This window comes from Mus musculus, chromosome X (genome assembly GCF_000001635.26).
Source record: "Mus musculus strain C57BL/6J chromosome X, GRCm38.p6 C57BL/6J".
Lineage (NCBI taxonomy): Eukaryota > Metazoa > Chordata > Mammalia > Rodentia > Muridae > Mus > Mus musculus.
In genome coordinates this window covers 56,129,846-56,146,442 of record NC_000086.7, presented here as the reverse complement: position 1 = coordinate 56,146,442, position 16,597 = coordinate 56,129,846, and the positions used below count along the sequence as shown (strand labels likewise).

General features: G+C 37.5%; 1 protein-coding gene across 3 annotated transcripts in view; it reads right to left on the bottom strand.

Annotated features, from left to right (window-relative positions):
• The window catches only part of 3830403N18Rik (RIKEN cDNA 3830403N18 gene), a 314,245-nt gene that overhangs the window by 7,054 nt on the left and 290,594 nt on the right, over positions 1-16,597 (bottom strand). The window contains exons 1-4 of one of the 3 annotated variants that reach the window (NM_027510.2): positions 9,818-9,871; positions 8,347-8,472; positions 7,969-8,032; positions 7,664-7,698 (exon numbers count right to left, since the gene is read on the bottom strand). In NM_027510.2, coding sequence (NP_081786.1) covers positions 7,664-7,698; positions 7,969-8,032; positions 8,347-8,416 — 169 coding nt within the window. In that variant the 5' untranslated portion in view covers positions 8,417-8,472; positions 9,818-9,871. Of the gene's footprint in view, positions 1-7,663; positions 7,699-7,968; positions 8,033-8,346; positions 8,473-9,817; positions 9,872-16,597 lie in introns of those variants that run through there. The other 2 variants (XM_011247676.1, XM_011247677.1) reach the window with 2 other exon arrangements.

Genomic DNA, 16,597 nt, shown 5'->3' with positions numbered 1-16,597 from the left:
TGTCACAAAAAAATCCACCCCCCAGCAAAAGAAAACCAAGAGGGTAGCTGGAAAGAAGGATCACTAGTTAAGAGTGGTTGCTCTTTCATAAGACCTGGGTTTGATTTGTAGCACCTACATGATGTTCACAAACATCTCCAACTCCAGTTCCAGGGGATATGATGCCCTGTTCTAAATTCTGCAGGCACCAGGTACATATGTATATGACTCACAGACATACTTACAGGCAAAACACCTATATACATAAAAATTGATAAAGAGGTTAAAATTCTATGTTTAAAACAAGAATCCCCAGGTTCTTTTAAATCTAATAAAATTATTTCTAAAGAGTATAGTCAATTATACTTCAGAACATATCTTTTACAAAATTAGTTGAAGAACATTTTTGTAGGACATTCTCATCAGTAACTACTGCAGTTCATAAAAATTGTAATGCTTCAGAAAATGTTTAGTACCTTTCTAGCATACATAGTTAGCTTTCAGTAATTAGGATGAAGCTATATTATGGTATACATGTTTAATACTCTCAATATATATGGTAATGTATATTTAAAACAGATTATTAAATGATTATTATGCCTCCTCCAAATAGAGCAAATCCTACAGTTATAAAAATGATTTGACAAATTGGGTAACCTTAAAAAAACAAATACTGTTTTTCTTAAATATAATATTGTTTCATGGGGGTAGAGAGATGGCTCAGCAGTTAAGAGCACTTGCTGCTCTTTTCGAAGGACCTAGGTTTGGTGTCTAGCACACACATGGTGGATCACAACTATTTGTGACTCCAGTTCTAAGGTATCTGAAATAATCATCTGATATCTACGGGCAACAGGCACACATGTGGTGCACATATATACCTGTAAGCAAAACACTAATACACATAAATATGTCTAAAAAATAGGTATTAAGAGCATTGTTTCCTAAGTCATGTAAGATGTTTTGGGTCTATGATCCTAGTCTAGGAAGCTTGAGCAGGAGATTTCCAGTGTAAAGGACAACATAGGTTACATAGGAAAATTCAGGCCAGCCTGACCTACATAGTAAGACCATATCTCAAAGACAAATTATTGTCTTCTAAGAAAGCTCATGCAACATTCAATTACATATAATTTAAAATAGATTCTTTGGGATCTGAGTTTCATTCTCTCACTGGTTAGTAAAGTTGTCTTTCACTTTCAGTTACATAATTCATTTTATGAAAATCAATGAGGGGATTGGTGAGATGATTCATCAGTTAAGAGCACGGGTTCCCTTCCAGAGATCTGAGATTGGATTCCCAGCATCCACAAGGTGGCTCACAACCTATAACTCCAGTTCCAGGAGATTCAATGCCTTCATCTGGCCTCCTCAGGTACCAGACACACAAGTTGTGTGCATACACACATGCAAGCAAAACAAACATACCCATAAAATAAAATTTTTAAAAAGTAATAAAGGTTACATTAAATAATTCAGTTTTGCCCTATGTCATATAAAGAAAGAAGCACAGAGGAGTCCTAGAAAAGAAACTGACTTAATATAAAATTCACACTGGGTCAATGAAAAATTGTTGCATGTACAGAATTTTTTATACATATCACTTAGCTTTGAATACATGGAACTGTAAAAATGTTTACATCTATTTTTTCCTCTAAAAATCCCTTCAAAGCATTTACGAAGATGGCTCAGTAGTAAATAGGGTTTACTGTGAAAGGAGGAGGTTCACAAGTTTGAATCAAGTACCCATCTACAAAAGCAACCATGGATGGTTGCTTCTACAATAGAAGCACTGTGGTAGGCAGAGTGAGAATTGCTAGGACTTGCTGGCTGCTTGTCTAGCTGCATGTTCAGTGACAGAGCCTGTCTTAAGGGAATAAGGTAGAAAGTAATAGAGCAACACCCAACATCCTCCTCTGCCTTCCACATGTGTATATATGCACCACAGACACAAACATGCAAAAATAAAAATAAAAATGAAGTTTCATTAATGTCACACCTGTTCAAAAAGCACCATTTTCACTTTCTGTACCACAGGAAAAAATAAGTCCACGATGGTAAATCAAAAATATTTGCAAGAGTCTGTGTCATGAGTAGACCTTGGGTGCTGACTCTGCACCTAGTCCCACAACACCCAGAGGAAGCTCAATTCCCAGGTGCTCTAAAACGCCCAGGATCACAAGAAAGGCCCCAACATCAGGAGTAACAGTCCCGAAGGATGCAGGGACACAGGAACCCCTGCCTGGGCCGTGGCATGGATTCCTTCTGTTCTGAACTTGTACCTGGAGCAAACCTGGGGTGCTGGCTCTGCACCCACTCTTAAAACACTCAGAGGGAGCCCAACTCCCAGGTATTTTAAAATGCTTAAGATCACAGCATCACAGAGGAAGCTTGACTCATAGCAGATCAGACACACCCAGAAACACTGGAGTTCTGACAGAAGATCACAGCTGAGGGCACAACATCTTTCCCATCACCCTGTGTAACTGGGACCCCCACAAGAACCACGGAAAAAAATCACCCTCCCAGTTATAGGCACAGGTTCCTTGCAGTTTGCACCTGTGTGCAGAGAAAACCTAGGGTGCTGGCACCCCACCAAATCTTGCAACACCCAGAGAAAGCTTAACTCCCAGGAGTTCTCTGACACAGCAGGATCTAAGGAGATTGGTCACGCCAGGAATTCAGGATCCAAGAGGCAGCTTGACTTCCAGGAGCTCAGAAAAACCCAGAGTTTTAGGATTTCAGGTTCCCAGAGACAGCTGGACTCTGATGAGTTCTGACACAACCAGGATTACAGGAGGGACAGGATCCAGTCAGAGACAGCAAGGGAATGTAGGACCAAAGAAATGAGATGGAGAGAGGTAAGCTCAAGAATATAAGCAATAGAAACCAAGACTAGTTGGCATCATCAGAACCCAGTTTGGCCATCACAGCAAGTCCTGGATACCCCAAAATATTGGAAAAGAAAGATTCATATTCAAAAATCACATCTCATGATGATGATAGAGGACTTTAAGAACAAAAATACCTCCCTTAAAGAAATACAGGAGAACACAGGTAAACAGCTAGAAGCCCATAAAGAAGAGTTAGAGGAAAACACAATCAAACAGGTGAAGGAATTGAAAAAAGCCATCTAGGATCTAAAAGTCGGAATATAGATAATAAAGAAATCACAAAGAGAGACGAACCTGGATAAAGAAAACCTAGGAGACATAGATGCAAGCATCTCCAACAGAATACAAGAGATAGAATAGAGAATCTCCGGTACAGAAGACACCATAGAAAACATTGACAGAACAGTCAAAGAAAATGCAAAATGCAAAAATCCCCTAACCCAAAACATCCAGGAAATCCAGGACACAATGTGAAGCAAAACCTAAGGATAATAAGTATCGAAGAGAGAAAATATTCCCAAGTCAAATGGCCAGCAAATATCTTCAACAAAATTATAGAAGAAAACTTTCCAAACCTAAAGAAAGAGATGCCCATGAACATACAAGAAGCCTACAGAACTCCAAATAAACTGGACCAGAAAAGAAATTCCTCCTGACACATAATAATCATAACAACAAAGGCACTAAATAAAGATAGAATATTAAAAGCAGTAAGGGAAAAAGGTCAAGTAACATATAAAGGCAGACCTATTAGAATTATACCAGACTTCTCACCAGAGACTATGAAAGCCAGAAGATCCTGGAAAGATGTTATACAGACCCTAAGAGAACACAAATGCCAGCCCAGGCTACTATACCCAGCAAAACCCTAAATTACCACAGATGGAGAAACCAAAGTATTCCACAACAAACCCAAATTCACACAATATCTTTCCAGGAATCTAGCCCTTCAAAAAAACATAGATGGAAAACTACAACACAAGGAGGGAAACTACACCATAGAAAATCAAGAAAGAAATCTTCTTTCAACCAACCCCAAAGAAGAGAGCCACACAAACATAATTCCACCTCTAACAACAAAAGTAACAGGAAACAACCAACAGTCATTGGTCTTTAATATTTCTTAATATCAATGGACTCAATTCCCCAATAAAAAGACATAGAGTAATTGACTGCATATATAAACAGAACCCACGATTTTGCTGCATACAGGAAACCCACCTCAGTGACAAGGTTAGACACTACCTCAGACTAAAAGCCTGGAAAAAAATTTCCAAGCCAATATTTCCAGTAAACAACTTAAATAGCCTATTCGCCTATGGAAAAAAAATCAACTTACAACCAATTTTTTTAAAGATAAAGAATGTCACATCACATTTGTCAAAGGATAAATTACAAAGATGAACTCACAATTCTGAACATCTATGCTCCAAATGCATGAGCACCCAAATTCATAAAAGAAACTTTACTAAAGCTCAAAGTATATATTGTACCCCACATAATAATAGTGGGAGACTTCAACACACCACTCTCAGCAATGGACAGATCCTGGAAACATAAAAAAAATTAGAGACATTGTGAAACTAACAGAAGTTATGAAACAAATCGATTTAACATATATATATATATATATATATATATATATATATATATATTACATTTTATCATAACACGAAAGAATATTCCTTCTTCTCAGCACCTCATGATGCCTTCTCCAAAACTGACCATATAATGGGTTACAAAACAGGCTTCAACAGATATAAAAATATTTAAATATTCCCATGCATCCAATCAAGTCACCACGGACTAAGGTTGATCTTCAATAATAATATAAATAATAGAAAACCCATATACATGTGGAAGGTGAACAACAACCTACTCAATGATACCTTGGTCAAGGAAGAAATAAAGAAAGTAATTAAAGACGTTTTAGAGTTTAATGAAAATGAAGCCACAAGATATCCAAATGTATGGGACACAATGATAGCATTCCTAAGAGGAAAGGTCATAGTTCTGAGGGACTCCAAAAAGAAACTGGAGAGAGCATACACTAGCAGCCTGACAGCACAAATAAATGCTCTAAAACAAATGGAAGCAAATTCACCCAAGAGGAGTAGAAGGTAGGAAATAATCAAACTCTGGGCTAAAATCAACCAAGTGGAAACAAAAAGAACTATACAAAGAATCGACCATACCAGGAGCTGGTTCTTTGAGAAAATCAACAGGATGAATAAACCCTTAGCTAGACTGAAGAGAGGGCACAGAGTCAGTACCCAAATTAACAAAACCAGAAATGAAAAGGGAGACGTAATAACAGAAATTTAGGAAATCCAAAAAAATCTTCAGATCCTACTTTAAAAGCCTATACTCAACAAAAGTGGACAATCTGGAAGAAATGGACAATTATCTAGACAGATATCAGGTACCAAATTAAAATCAGGATTAGATAATCCCTGTAAACACTCCCATAAACCCCTAAGGGAATAGAAGCAGTCATTAATAGTCTCCCAATCAAAAAAAATCCCAGGATCTGATGGGTTTAGTACAGAATTGTATCAGATCTACAAAGAAGACTTAATACCAACACTCTTCAAACTATTATGCAAAGTCAAAAGAAAAGGAACACTATTCAATTTGTTCTACAAAGCCACAATTTCACTTATACCCAAAGCATACAAAGACCCAATGAAGAAAGGAAACTTCAGACCAATTTCACTTATGAATATTGATGCAAAAATACTCAATAACATTCTGGTTAACCCAATCCAAGAACACATCAAAAGATCATCCTTCATGATCAAGTGGGCTTCATCCCAGGGATACAGGGATGGTTCAATATATGGAAATCCATCAACGTAATCCACTATGTAAACAATCTCAAGGGAAAAAATACCCCACAGTATTATCTCTTTAGATGGTGAGAAATCATTTGAAAATATTCAACAACCCTTCATGATAAAAGTCTTGGAAAGATCAAGAATTCAAGGCATATACCTAAAAATAGTAAAAGGAATATACAGCAAAACAGAAGCCAACATCAAAATAAATGGAGAGAAACTTCATGCAATCCCACTAAAATGAGACATGACAAGACTAGACAAGGCTTCCCACTCCCTACCTACCTATTCACTATAGTACTAGAAGTTCTAGCCAGAGCAACTAGACTACAAAAAGAGGTCAGAGGGATAAAAATTGGAAAGGAAGAAGTCAAAATATCACTATTTGCAGATGATATGATAGTATATTTAAGTGACCACAAAAATTCCACCAGAGAACAACTAAACCTGATAAACAATTTCAGCAAAGTGGCTGGATATAAAAGTAACTCAAACAAATCAGTAGCTTTCCTCTACTCAAAGGATAAACAGGCTGAGAAAGAAATTATGGAAACAACACCCTTCACAATAGTCACAAATTATAATACCTTGGTGTGACTAGAACCAAGCAAGTGAAAGATCTATATGACAAGAACTGCAAGTCTCTGAATAAAGAAATGGAAAATCTCAGAAGATGGAAACATTTCCCATACTCATAGATTGGCACAGTTAATTTAGTAAAAATGGCCATCTTGCCAAAAGCAATCTTCAGATTCAATACAATCTCCACCAAAATTCAAACTCAATTCTTCATAGAGATAGAAAGAGCAATTTTCAAAATCATTTTGAATAACGAATATCCAGGATATCGATAAACTATTCTCATCAATGAAAGAACTGCAGGGTAATCATCCCTGACCTCAAGCTGTATTATAGAGAAATAGTGATAAAAATGTATGGTAATGGTACATAGACAATGGCTTCATGAAATTCACAGGCAAATGGATGGATCTAAAATATATCATCCGGTGTGAGGTAAACCAATCCCAAAAGAACAAACATTGTATGCACTCAATGATAAGTGGATATTAGCCTAAAAGCTCAGAATACCCACAATGTAATTCAGACCACATGAAGCTCAAGAAGAAGGAAGAGGAAAGTGTGGGTGTTTCAGTCCTTTTTAGAATGGGGAACAAAATACTCCTGGGAGGAAATATGGAGACAAAGTGCAGAGCAGAGACTGAAGGAATGACCATGTAGAGTCTGCCCAACTTGTAGATCCATCCCATATACAGACACCAAACCCAGTCACTATTGTGAATGCCAACAAGTGCTTGCTGACAGGAGCCTAATATGGCTGTCTCTTGAGAGGCTCTGCCAGAGCTTGGCAAGAACAGAGGCTGATGCTCGCAGCCAACCATAAGACTGATCATGGGGTCCCTAGTGGAGGAGTTAGAGGAAGGACTGAAGGAGCTGAAGGGTTTTGCAACCTTATAGGAAGAGCAACAACATGAACCAACCAGAAGCCCCAGATCTCCCAGGGACTAAACCAACAACAAAGAGGGCTCCAGCTGCATATATAGCAGAGGATGGTCTTGTAAGACATCAGTGGGAGGAGAGGTCCTTGGTCCTGTGAAGGCTAGAAGCCCCAGTGTAGGCAAATGCCAGGGTGGGGAGGTCGGAGTGGGTGGGTGGGGGAACACCCTCATAGAAGCACAGGGAGGGCTAATGGAATAGGGAGTTTCTGGAATGAAACCAGGAAAGGGCTAATATTTGAAATATAAATAAAGATAATATTGGATAAAAATGAATAAATAACTAAATGAAAATTAAAATAACAATATTCACAAAATACTACATATAAATAGGAATTAGTCATTCAGATGTCATAGAGTATATTAACTAATATTTCCTAATATAGAAAGTATGTTAATACTATATAGTTTTAAACAAATTATATATCCAAAAATGTACCTTCAAATTTTCCCAGAATATTTTGTACTGGAGATCTGTGAAGAAATTAAAGTTTTAAAAAGTAAGGATTCTGAAAATACAGTTTGATGGCTCAGCTTTTGTCCTACAAACAGGTCGATGAGAGTTGCCCCACAGCATTACACCCTCCAAGAAATCCATTCAGATTAAGGATTAATCTTACAGAATTCTTGTTTGGAATATACATCATATGCTAAATATTAATATAGATTACTTGCTATACAATCAATTAAACTTTTCTGGAAGTACTTACACTATGAAGGAAATAATAAGTTTGAACATATTACCGTGTATCTCCAACTACTTCTTCAGGATTTGCATTCTCATCATCATGAGTTACTGGATTCTGTTCTGGGTTGGTAATAAAACGAGATATTAAAACAATTATGGTTTTTTTTGCAAATTTTAATGAAACTCTTTGTGATCATTCAGGCATAGTGCCAACATTAGGTTTTAAACAGATCGATTATTTGCCTAGAAGTTAAACAAAATCAAGTAATGTCTAATTGTCATCTAAAAATATGTTTTAAGCTATTTATTTACATGTTGTGATTAAATACAAGAGATACAGTATGAGAATTTCGATCTCCGTTACAAGCCTAATTAGAATAACTGAGAAAAAAAAGGAAGTGTAACATCAATGCCCAACATTAGATATCTGGTACCTTCAATAAGGTCCAATTCTGGAGCATTCCAATCTTGCTTTTCATCACTTGACAAATCCCAGTTTTCCATTGGTGTCTCTAGAGAATATTCAAAACGCTGCCTTTCCACTAAAAAACTTATGTTTTCTGATTTAGAATAAAAAGAAATTTTCTCAAGCCATTTGAATCCTAAAAATCACTTAAGCTAATAAAATTGAAATACAAAATAACATTAAGGAATGATTTTTATAAAAACAGCACTTCATAATTGCATGAAGGGTTTAAAGATAAAACCATATTTCTATTACCCTCTGATTTAATACTAAAGACCTTAGCATTTAAATATGGAACAGAATAGTTGCCTTCAAAAATAGCCATTAATAACCTTAACTTTAATACGTACACATTTTAAAAAAAGAATTATTTAAGTTCAATGAAGTACACACACACACACAAACACACACACACACTATGATGGCTTTAACTGTGACTTCAATTGGGTTTATATCTAATCAGAGGAGGATCTGCATTTTGGTCCGATTCCTGCTAGGTTTTTGAATAAATTTGAGCAAATGTGTCTGCATCTCAATCTCCAAATAAAATCATAGTTCCTATTATCACAAGCAAGCTCCTCAATCTTTTTCATCGCAACACAAATCTAAAGCAAATCTAAATTATAAAGTTCTGCCTGGCTGGACATATATTTTACTGCTACAGCAAGAAGCTCTGGGTTCAGTCTTCAACAATAAAAAAAAAACCCAAAAAATTAAAAATAAAAAATAAAGCAGGCATGTTTCCTCCGGTTCCTGTACATTTGTAAGGCTGAGGACTTCAGTTTCAAGGTGAGTCCAAGCTGCACATGAGGTTTCCAACACTCCTAAGATACAGAGTTAGAGCTCACGTCCCTAAACCAAAACAACACATAAATAAACACAGCCTGGCCTGAATTATGTCTGAAGTCCCAGCACTTCTGAGGCTGAGAGGAGCCTCTGGATTTGGAGGCAGTTTGGAGCCTATATATACAAATTTCGGCAATCTGGCCTTTCAATACCAGGTAGAGGAAAATGAAGACTGGTCTTCAGTTTGTTTTTCATGAATTCCTGGTGGGCAGCAGCAGCAACAACACTGAAAACGTTCTAGTCTGTTTCCACCACTAACCGACATCCAGTTTACTCACACCTCACATCCCCAGGCCTCAGAAAGACTTTCAGGGTCTCCAATTCCCTGGCCTTCCTGCTTTCTGCTAGGTGCTGTCTGTTTAAACTCCTGCCCTTAGCGAAGTTTTCCGTTTTTCTCCACAGAGGCCTAGGTGGGTAAAGTCGATTGTGAACCCGGAAGTAGCACAGTCCAGAGTCCCGTGAGGGTCACCTCCTCTCCTTACTCCTGAAGTAACACCTCCGCCCCTCCACCCGGACCCCCAGCTGAACCAGGATTAACCAACTTTCAACAGGTCACTGACTCCCTCCACAGAGACTTCTCCCTACCATGATACCTCAAGAACTTCTCGGCTTCCTCAAGAACTTCGCTTCCTCAAAAACTCGGCTTCGTGGCCACCACAAAGCATACTGGGTAACAGGATTGGGACAGCGGGGGGGGGGGGGGGGACAGTCTCAGCCAAGCCCCTTGCTGATTGGCCGTGTTTGCACATGCGTACTAAGGGTGAGAGAGGCTCTGTCTTCTGTCATCGAAGCAGTAAAAAGGAGGTAGTATTTTAGCTGCCACTACTACCCAGAGGCTTTCCATTTTCCAAGTTTGCAATACTAACTTGAAAGTTAAAATAAAATGAATTCCCAAAAGACTCTCTTACTTTGTTTCAGTTGAAGGGGCTGTTGTGTGTAATTCTAAATTGTTTTATTTATTTAACTAACGTGGTTTTTGCATGTTTGTATTTATACAACACATGCATGACTGGGGTTCGTAGAAAATAGAAGAGGATGCCAAATCCCCTGGATCTAGAATTAAAAATGGCTGTGAGCCATCATGTAGGTCCTAGGAACTAAACCTTGGTTCTCTCCAAGAGCAACAAGTGCTCTTAATTTCTAAGCCATCTTTCCATCCCTGTCCTGTGTGTGTTTAAGGTATGCTGGATCAATTTCTCTTGATAGGTGTTTATTTTTACTATACAGTGGACATTATAAAAATATGACACTTTCCTAATATTGTCTATTTCCAGAAAAAGAAAAAAAACACCATAATTTTAATGGATTGTGTAAATCATAAAAAGAGATTCAGCAAAAATGATGTGTATACATTTCAGTATATGTGTGCATAAGGAGGCCAGAAATAGACATCTGCTATATTCTCAATCATATTCCAACTTATTTTTTTTTGGGGGGGGTGTTTTTTTGAGACAGGGTTTCTCTATATAGCCCTGGTTGTCCTGAAACTCACCCTGTAGACCAGGGTGGCCTCAAACAGAGAAACCCCCCTGCCTTGGCCTCTCAAATGCTGAGATTTAAGGCATGTACCACCATTGCCTGACCCAACTTACATCTTGAGACAGGGTCTCTCTGAATCTGCAGCTCACCAATGCCACTAGCCTGGCTAGCCAGCAAGCTGACACCACCTACTCAGCACTGGGCTGCAGCCTGCCTTTTTAAAGTGTATTCTAGGCCCCCACCTTAAGTCCATATACTTTCAAGGTAAGCTCTTTACCAAAAGAGCCATCTCCCTAGCCCCCCCTGCGAGGTTTGTTCTGTTGCTGTAGCCAATATCTCTATTTTTTTCTTTTTGTATTTCTGTAATCATGCCTAAGTTTGCCTCCTAAAATTCTTAATGCTGGTCTTGTTTGTTTCTTTACAACAGCAAATTGTATTGCTTGCTCACTTTACAATTTGCAGTTAATTGGGCAAACTGGACAAACTACCATTTCTTTCGTGAGGCTTATTGCTATGTTTTGTTAGTTTGGTAGGTTTTTTGTTAATTTGATGGGTTGGTTGTTGTTGTTGTTGTTTTTTTCCCTGCCACTGAAGATGAAATTCATAGCTTTTACATGATGCTGTACCACTGAGCTACATCTTCAGCTAATCTTTAGGTCTGAATGTTGGCTAAGAAGTCATCTGTATGTGTTTTTAAGAAAACTGCAATTACTGTGAAACCTAAACTTATTCCCCTATACTATAGGGTCTTTAGAGATCTGATGCCCTCTTCTGGCCTCTTCAAACAACAGGCAAATACCTCCAAAAACACATACCTCCAGATTTATCCAACATACTGTCTAGTTCATCTCTGTGAAAAAAGGACAATAAAAAAATTAAAGCTAGAAATATAGTTGACTGGTAGGGCATTTGCCTAGCACACACAAAACTACACAGAAACTTCTTTTAATTATTTATAATAAATATATAATGTTTGGTTTGGAACAAATGTCATATGCATATAAAATACATAGTGGACAACCAAAATAAACCTGTATTATGTACTTTTAACAATTCATACATTTATACCCCACAGTAGTTTATTCATAACTCTCCCACTCTTGCTGAGACCCTTCTTTTTCCCAGATGGTCCCCCTCTTATTTTATGATGTTTCTCCTTTTCTTTGTGTGTATATCTGGGAAGATCTCATGCAGGTGGTCCTATTGTTTTAGTTGCTATGTGTTTGTGATCACAAGGTCTCGAGGTCACCAAGCTGGGCTTGAACTAAATATATAGCTGTGTCTTTACCTTGAATTGCTGATCTCCCTGAATCTACTTCTCCAGTGAAGGGATCACAAACACTACTTTTGAAGTACACTATTGAAGTGGCAAAAAAAAAGAAAATATAGCCCCATATCTTCATCTGCTTCTATGTGAGGCGACATATTCTCATCTTTGTCAAATGCTGGGCTCTTTATTGTATTGACAATAGAAAATGGAAACATATAAAGTATGCTATATTAGTAATAGTTAATAAAGTATTATTGATTTGCATTTCCCTGGAAAAACTGCCCATGTGAGTTTCTGAAACAGCTTTTAGAAATGAAATAATTACACCCAGGAAATCCAGGACACAAGGAGAAGACAAAACTTAAGGATAATAGGTATAGATGGGAAGTAAGATTTCCAAATTAAAGGGCCAGTGAATATCTTCAACAAAATTATAGAAGAAAACTTCCCTAACCTAAAGAGAGAGATGCCCATGAACATACAAGAAGCCTACAGAACTCCAAATAGCTTGGACCAGAAAAGAAATTCCTGCCATCACATAATAACCAAAACAACAAATGTACAAAACAAAGAAGGAATATTAAAAGCAGTAAGGGAACAAGGTCAAGTAACATATAAAGGCAGACCTATCAGAATTACACCTAACTTCCCAGAGACTATGAAAGCCAGAAGATCCAGGGCAGATGTCATACAGACCCGAAGAAAACACAAATACCACCCTAGGCTACTATACCCAGCAAAACTCTTTTACCATAGTTGGAGAAACCAAGGTATTTTATGATAAAACCAAATTTACACAATATCTTCTAACAAATCCAGCCCTTCAAATGATAATAAGGGGAAACTCCAATACAAAGAGGGAAATTACACTCTAGAAAAAGCAAGACAGTAATCTTGCAGCAAACCTCAAGGAAGATAGCCACATGAACAAAATTCCAACTCTAACAACAAAAATAACATGAAGCAACAACGACTTTTCCTTAATATCTCTAAATATCAGTGGAATCAATTCCCCTATAAAAAGACATAGAATAACATACTGGATATTTAAGCATGACCCAGCATTTTGTTGCATACAAGAAACAAACCTCAGGTACAAAGACAGACATTACCTCAGAGTGAAAGGCTGGAAAACAATTTTCCAAGCAAATGGTCCCACGAAACAAGCTGGAGTAGCCATTCCAACATCAATAAAATCGACTTTCAACTCAATGTTATCAAAAAAGACAAGGAGGGACAGTTCATATTCATCAGAGTTAAAATTTACCAAGATGAACTCTCAATTCTGAACATTTAGCCTCCAAATGCCAGGGCATCCACATTCATAAAAGAAACTTTAGTGAAGCTCAAAACACACATGGTACCAGACACACTAATAGTGGAAGGCTTCAATACCCCTCTCTCATCAATGGACAGATCCTGGAAACAAAAATCAAACAGAGACACAGTGAAACTAACAGAAGTTATGAAACAAATGGATTTAGTTGATATCTATGCAACATTTTATCCTAAATCACAAGAATATCCTTTCTTCTCAGCACCTCATGATGCCTTCTCCAAAATTGAACATATAATCAGTCACAAAACATGCCTCACCAGATATAAAAACATTGAAATAATCCCATGCATCTTATCAGATCACCACAGACTAAGCCTGTTCTTCAATAATAATATAAATAATAGAAAACCCACATACATGTGGAAGGTGAACAACAATCTACTCAATGTTAACTTGGTTAAGGAAGAAATAAAGAAAGAAATTAAAGACTTTTTAGAGTTTAATGAAAATGAAGCTACAACATACTCAAACTTGTGGGACACAATGAAAGCAATCCTGAGAGGAAAACTCATAGCTCTGAATGCCTCTAAAAAGAAGCTGGAGAGAGGATACAGGACCAGCTTGATAGCACACCTAAAAGCTCTAGGACAAAAAGAAGCAAATTTACCCATTCACCCAAGTGGAGTAGAAGGCAGGAAATAAACTCAGGGCTGAAATCAACCAAGTAGAAACCAAAAGAACAATACAAAGAATCAACCAAACCAGGAGCTGGTTCTTTGAGAAAATCAATAGGATAGAAAAACCCTTAGCTAGACTAAAGAGAGGGCACAGAGTCAGTACCCAAATTAACAAAACCAGAAATGAAAAGGGAGACATACCAACAGAAACTTAGGAAATCTAAAAAATCAGCAGATCCTACTACAAAAGCCTATACTCAACAAAACTGGAAAATCTGGATGAATTGGACAATTATCTAGACAGATATCAGGTACCAAATTAAAATCAGGATCAGATAAACCCTGTAAATACTCCCATAACTCCTAAAGAGATAGAAGCAGTCATTAATAGTCTCCCAACCAGAAAAAGCCCAGGATCTGATGGCTTTAGTACAGAATTCTATGAGATCCTCAGAGTAAACCTAATACCAATACTCTTCAAAGTGTTATGCAAAATCAAAAGAGAAGGAATACTATTCAATTTGTTGTATGAAGCCAGAATTACAATTATACTCCAACCATACAAAGACCCAATGAAGAAAGGAAGCTTCAGACCAATTTCTCTTATGAATATCAATGCAAAAATGCTCAATAAATTTCTTGCAAACCGAATCCAAGAATAAATGAAAATGATCATCCATCATTATCAAGTAGGCTTCATCACTGCAGTACAGTGATGGTTTAATATACAGAAATCCATCAACTTAATCTACTATAGAAACAAACTCAAAGTTAAAAACCACATGATCATCTCATTAGATGTTGAGAAAGCATTTGACAAAATACTACACCCATTCATAATAAAAGTCTTGGAAAGATCAGGAAATCAAGCCTCATACCTAAACATGATAAAAGCAATAGACAGCAAACTGGTAGCCAGCAGCAAACTAAATGGTGAGAAACTTGAAGCAATCCCACTAAAATCACGGACTAGACAAGGCTGCCCACGTTCTCCTTACCTGTTCAATATAGTACTTGAAGTCCTAGCCAGAGCAATTAGACAACAAAAGAAGAAGAAATGAATACAAATTGGAAAGGAAGAAGTCAAAATATCACTATTTCCAGAAGATATAATAGCATGTATCTGTGACCCCAAAAATTACACCTGAGAAATCCTAAACCTGATACACAACTTCAGTGCAGTAGCTGAATATAAAATTAACTCAAATATATCAGTGGCCTTTGTCTACACAAAGGATAAACAAGATGACAAAGAAATTAGGAAAACAACACCCTTCACAATAGTCATAAATAATATAAAATACCTTGGTGTGACTCTAACTGAGGAAGTGAAAGATCTCCATGACAAAAATTTCAAGTCTCTGAAGGAAGAAATCAAAGAAAATCTCAGAAGATGGAAAGATTTCCCTGGATTAGCAGGATTAGCATAGCAAAAATGGCTATCTTGCGAAAAGCAATCTACAGATTCAATGTAATCCCCATCAAAATTCCGACTCAATTCTTCACTGAGTTAGAAAAGGCAATTTGCAAATATATCTGGCATAGTAAAAAAACCTAGGATAGCAATAGAAGAATCTCTGGGGGAATCACCATGCCTGATCTAAAGCTGTAATGCAGAGCAATTGTGATAAAAACTGCATGGTACAGGTATAGTGATAGACAAGCAGATAAATGAACAATGAATTCATGAAATTCTTATAGAAATGGATGGATCTGTATAGTATCTTCCTATGTGAGATAACCCAATCACAAAAGAACACACATGATATGCATTCATTGATAAGTGGATATTATCCCAGAAGCTCAGAATAGCCAAGACAAAATTTGGAAAATCCACGAAACTCAAGAAGAAGGAAGACCAAAGGCCAAGAGACTGCCTCACTCAAGGATCCATCCCATAAACAACCACCAAACCCAGACACTATTGAAGATGCCAACAAGAGCTTGTGGACAGGAGACTGATATATTTCTCTCCTGAGAGGATCTACTAGTGCCTGACAAATACAGAACTGGATGCTCAGAGACATCCATTAGACTGAGCACAGGGTCCCCAATGATGGAGCTAGAGAAAGTACCCAAGGAGCTTAAGGAGTTTGCAGCCCCCTAGGAGGAACAACAATATGAACTAACCATTACCCACAGAGTTCCCTGGGACTAAACTACCAATCAAAGAAAACACATGGTGGGACTCATGGCTCCAGCTGCATATGTAGCAGAGGATTGCCTAGTCGGTCATCAATGGGAGGAGAGACCCTTGGTGCTGTAAAGGTGCTATGCCCCAGTATTGGGGAAGGCCTGGGCCAGGAAGTGGGAGTGGGTGTATTGGGGAGCAGGGGGAGAGGGGAGAGGGGAGAGGACAGGGGATTTTTGGAGGGTCAACTAGAAAAGGGGATAACATTTGAAATGTAAATAAAGAAAATATATAGTAGAAACAGAAATGAAATAATTTATGTGCAGGTTTTATGAAATAAATTCACATTTTGCTAACATATTATAGGAACAACATTCAGGTCTTTTCCTGGGGTAAAATCATAGCAAGTTATTGTTTCTCAACTTATTGTGACTACAGTGCCAGGAGTATGTTTATGCGCTGCTAAAACTCAGGTATAGGAATATATAGATATAGGTAAAATTAGAAATAAAGTATATGAAAATTCTTAGCAAAGAC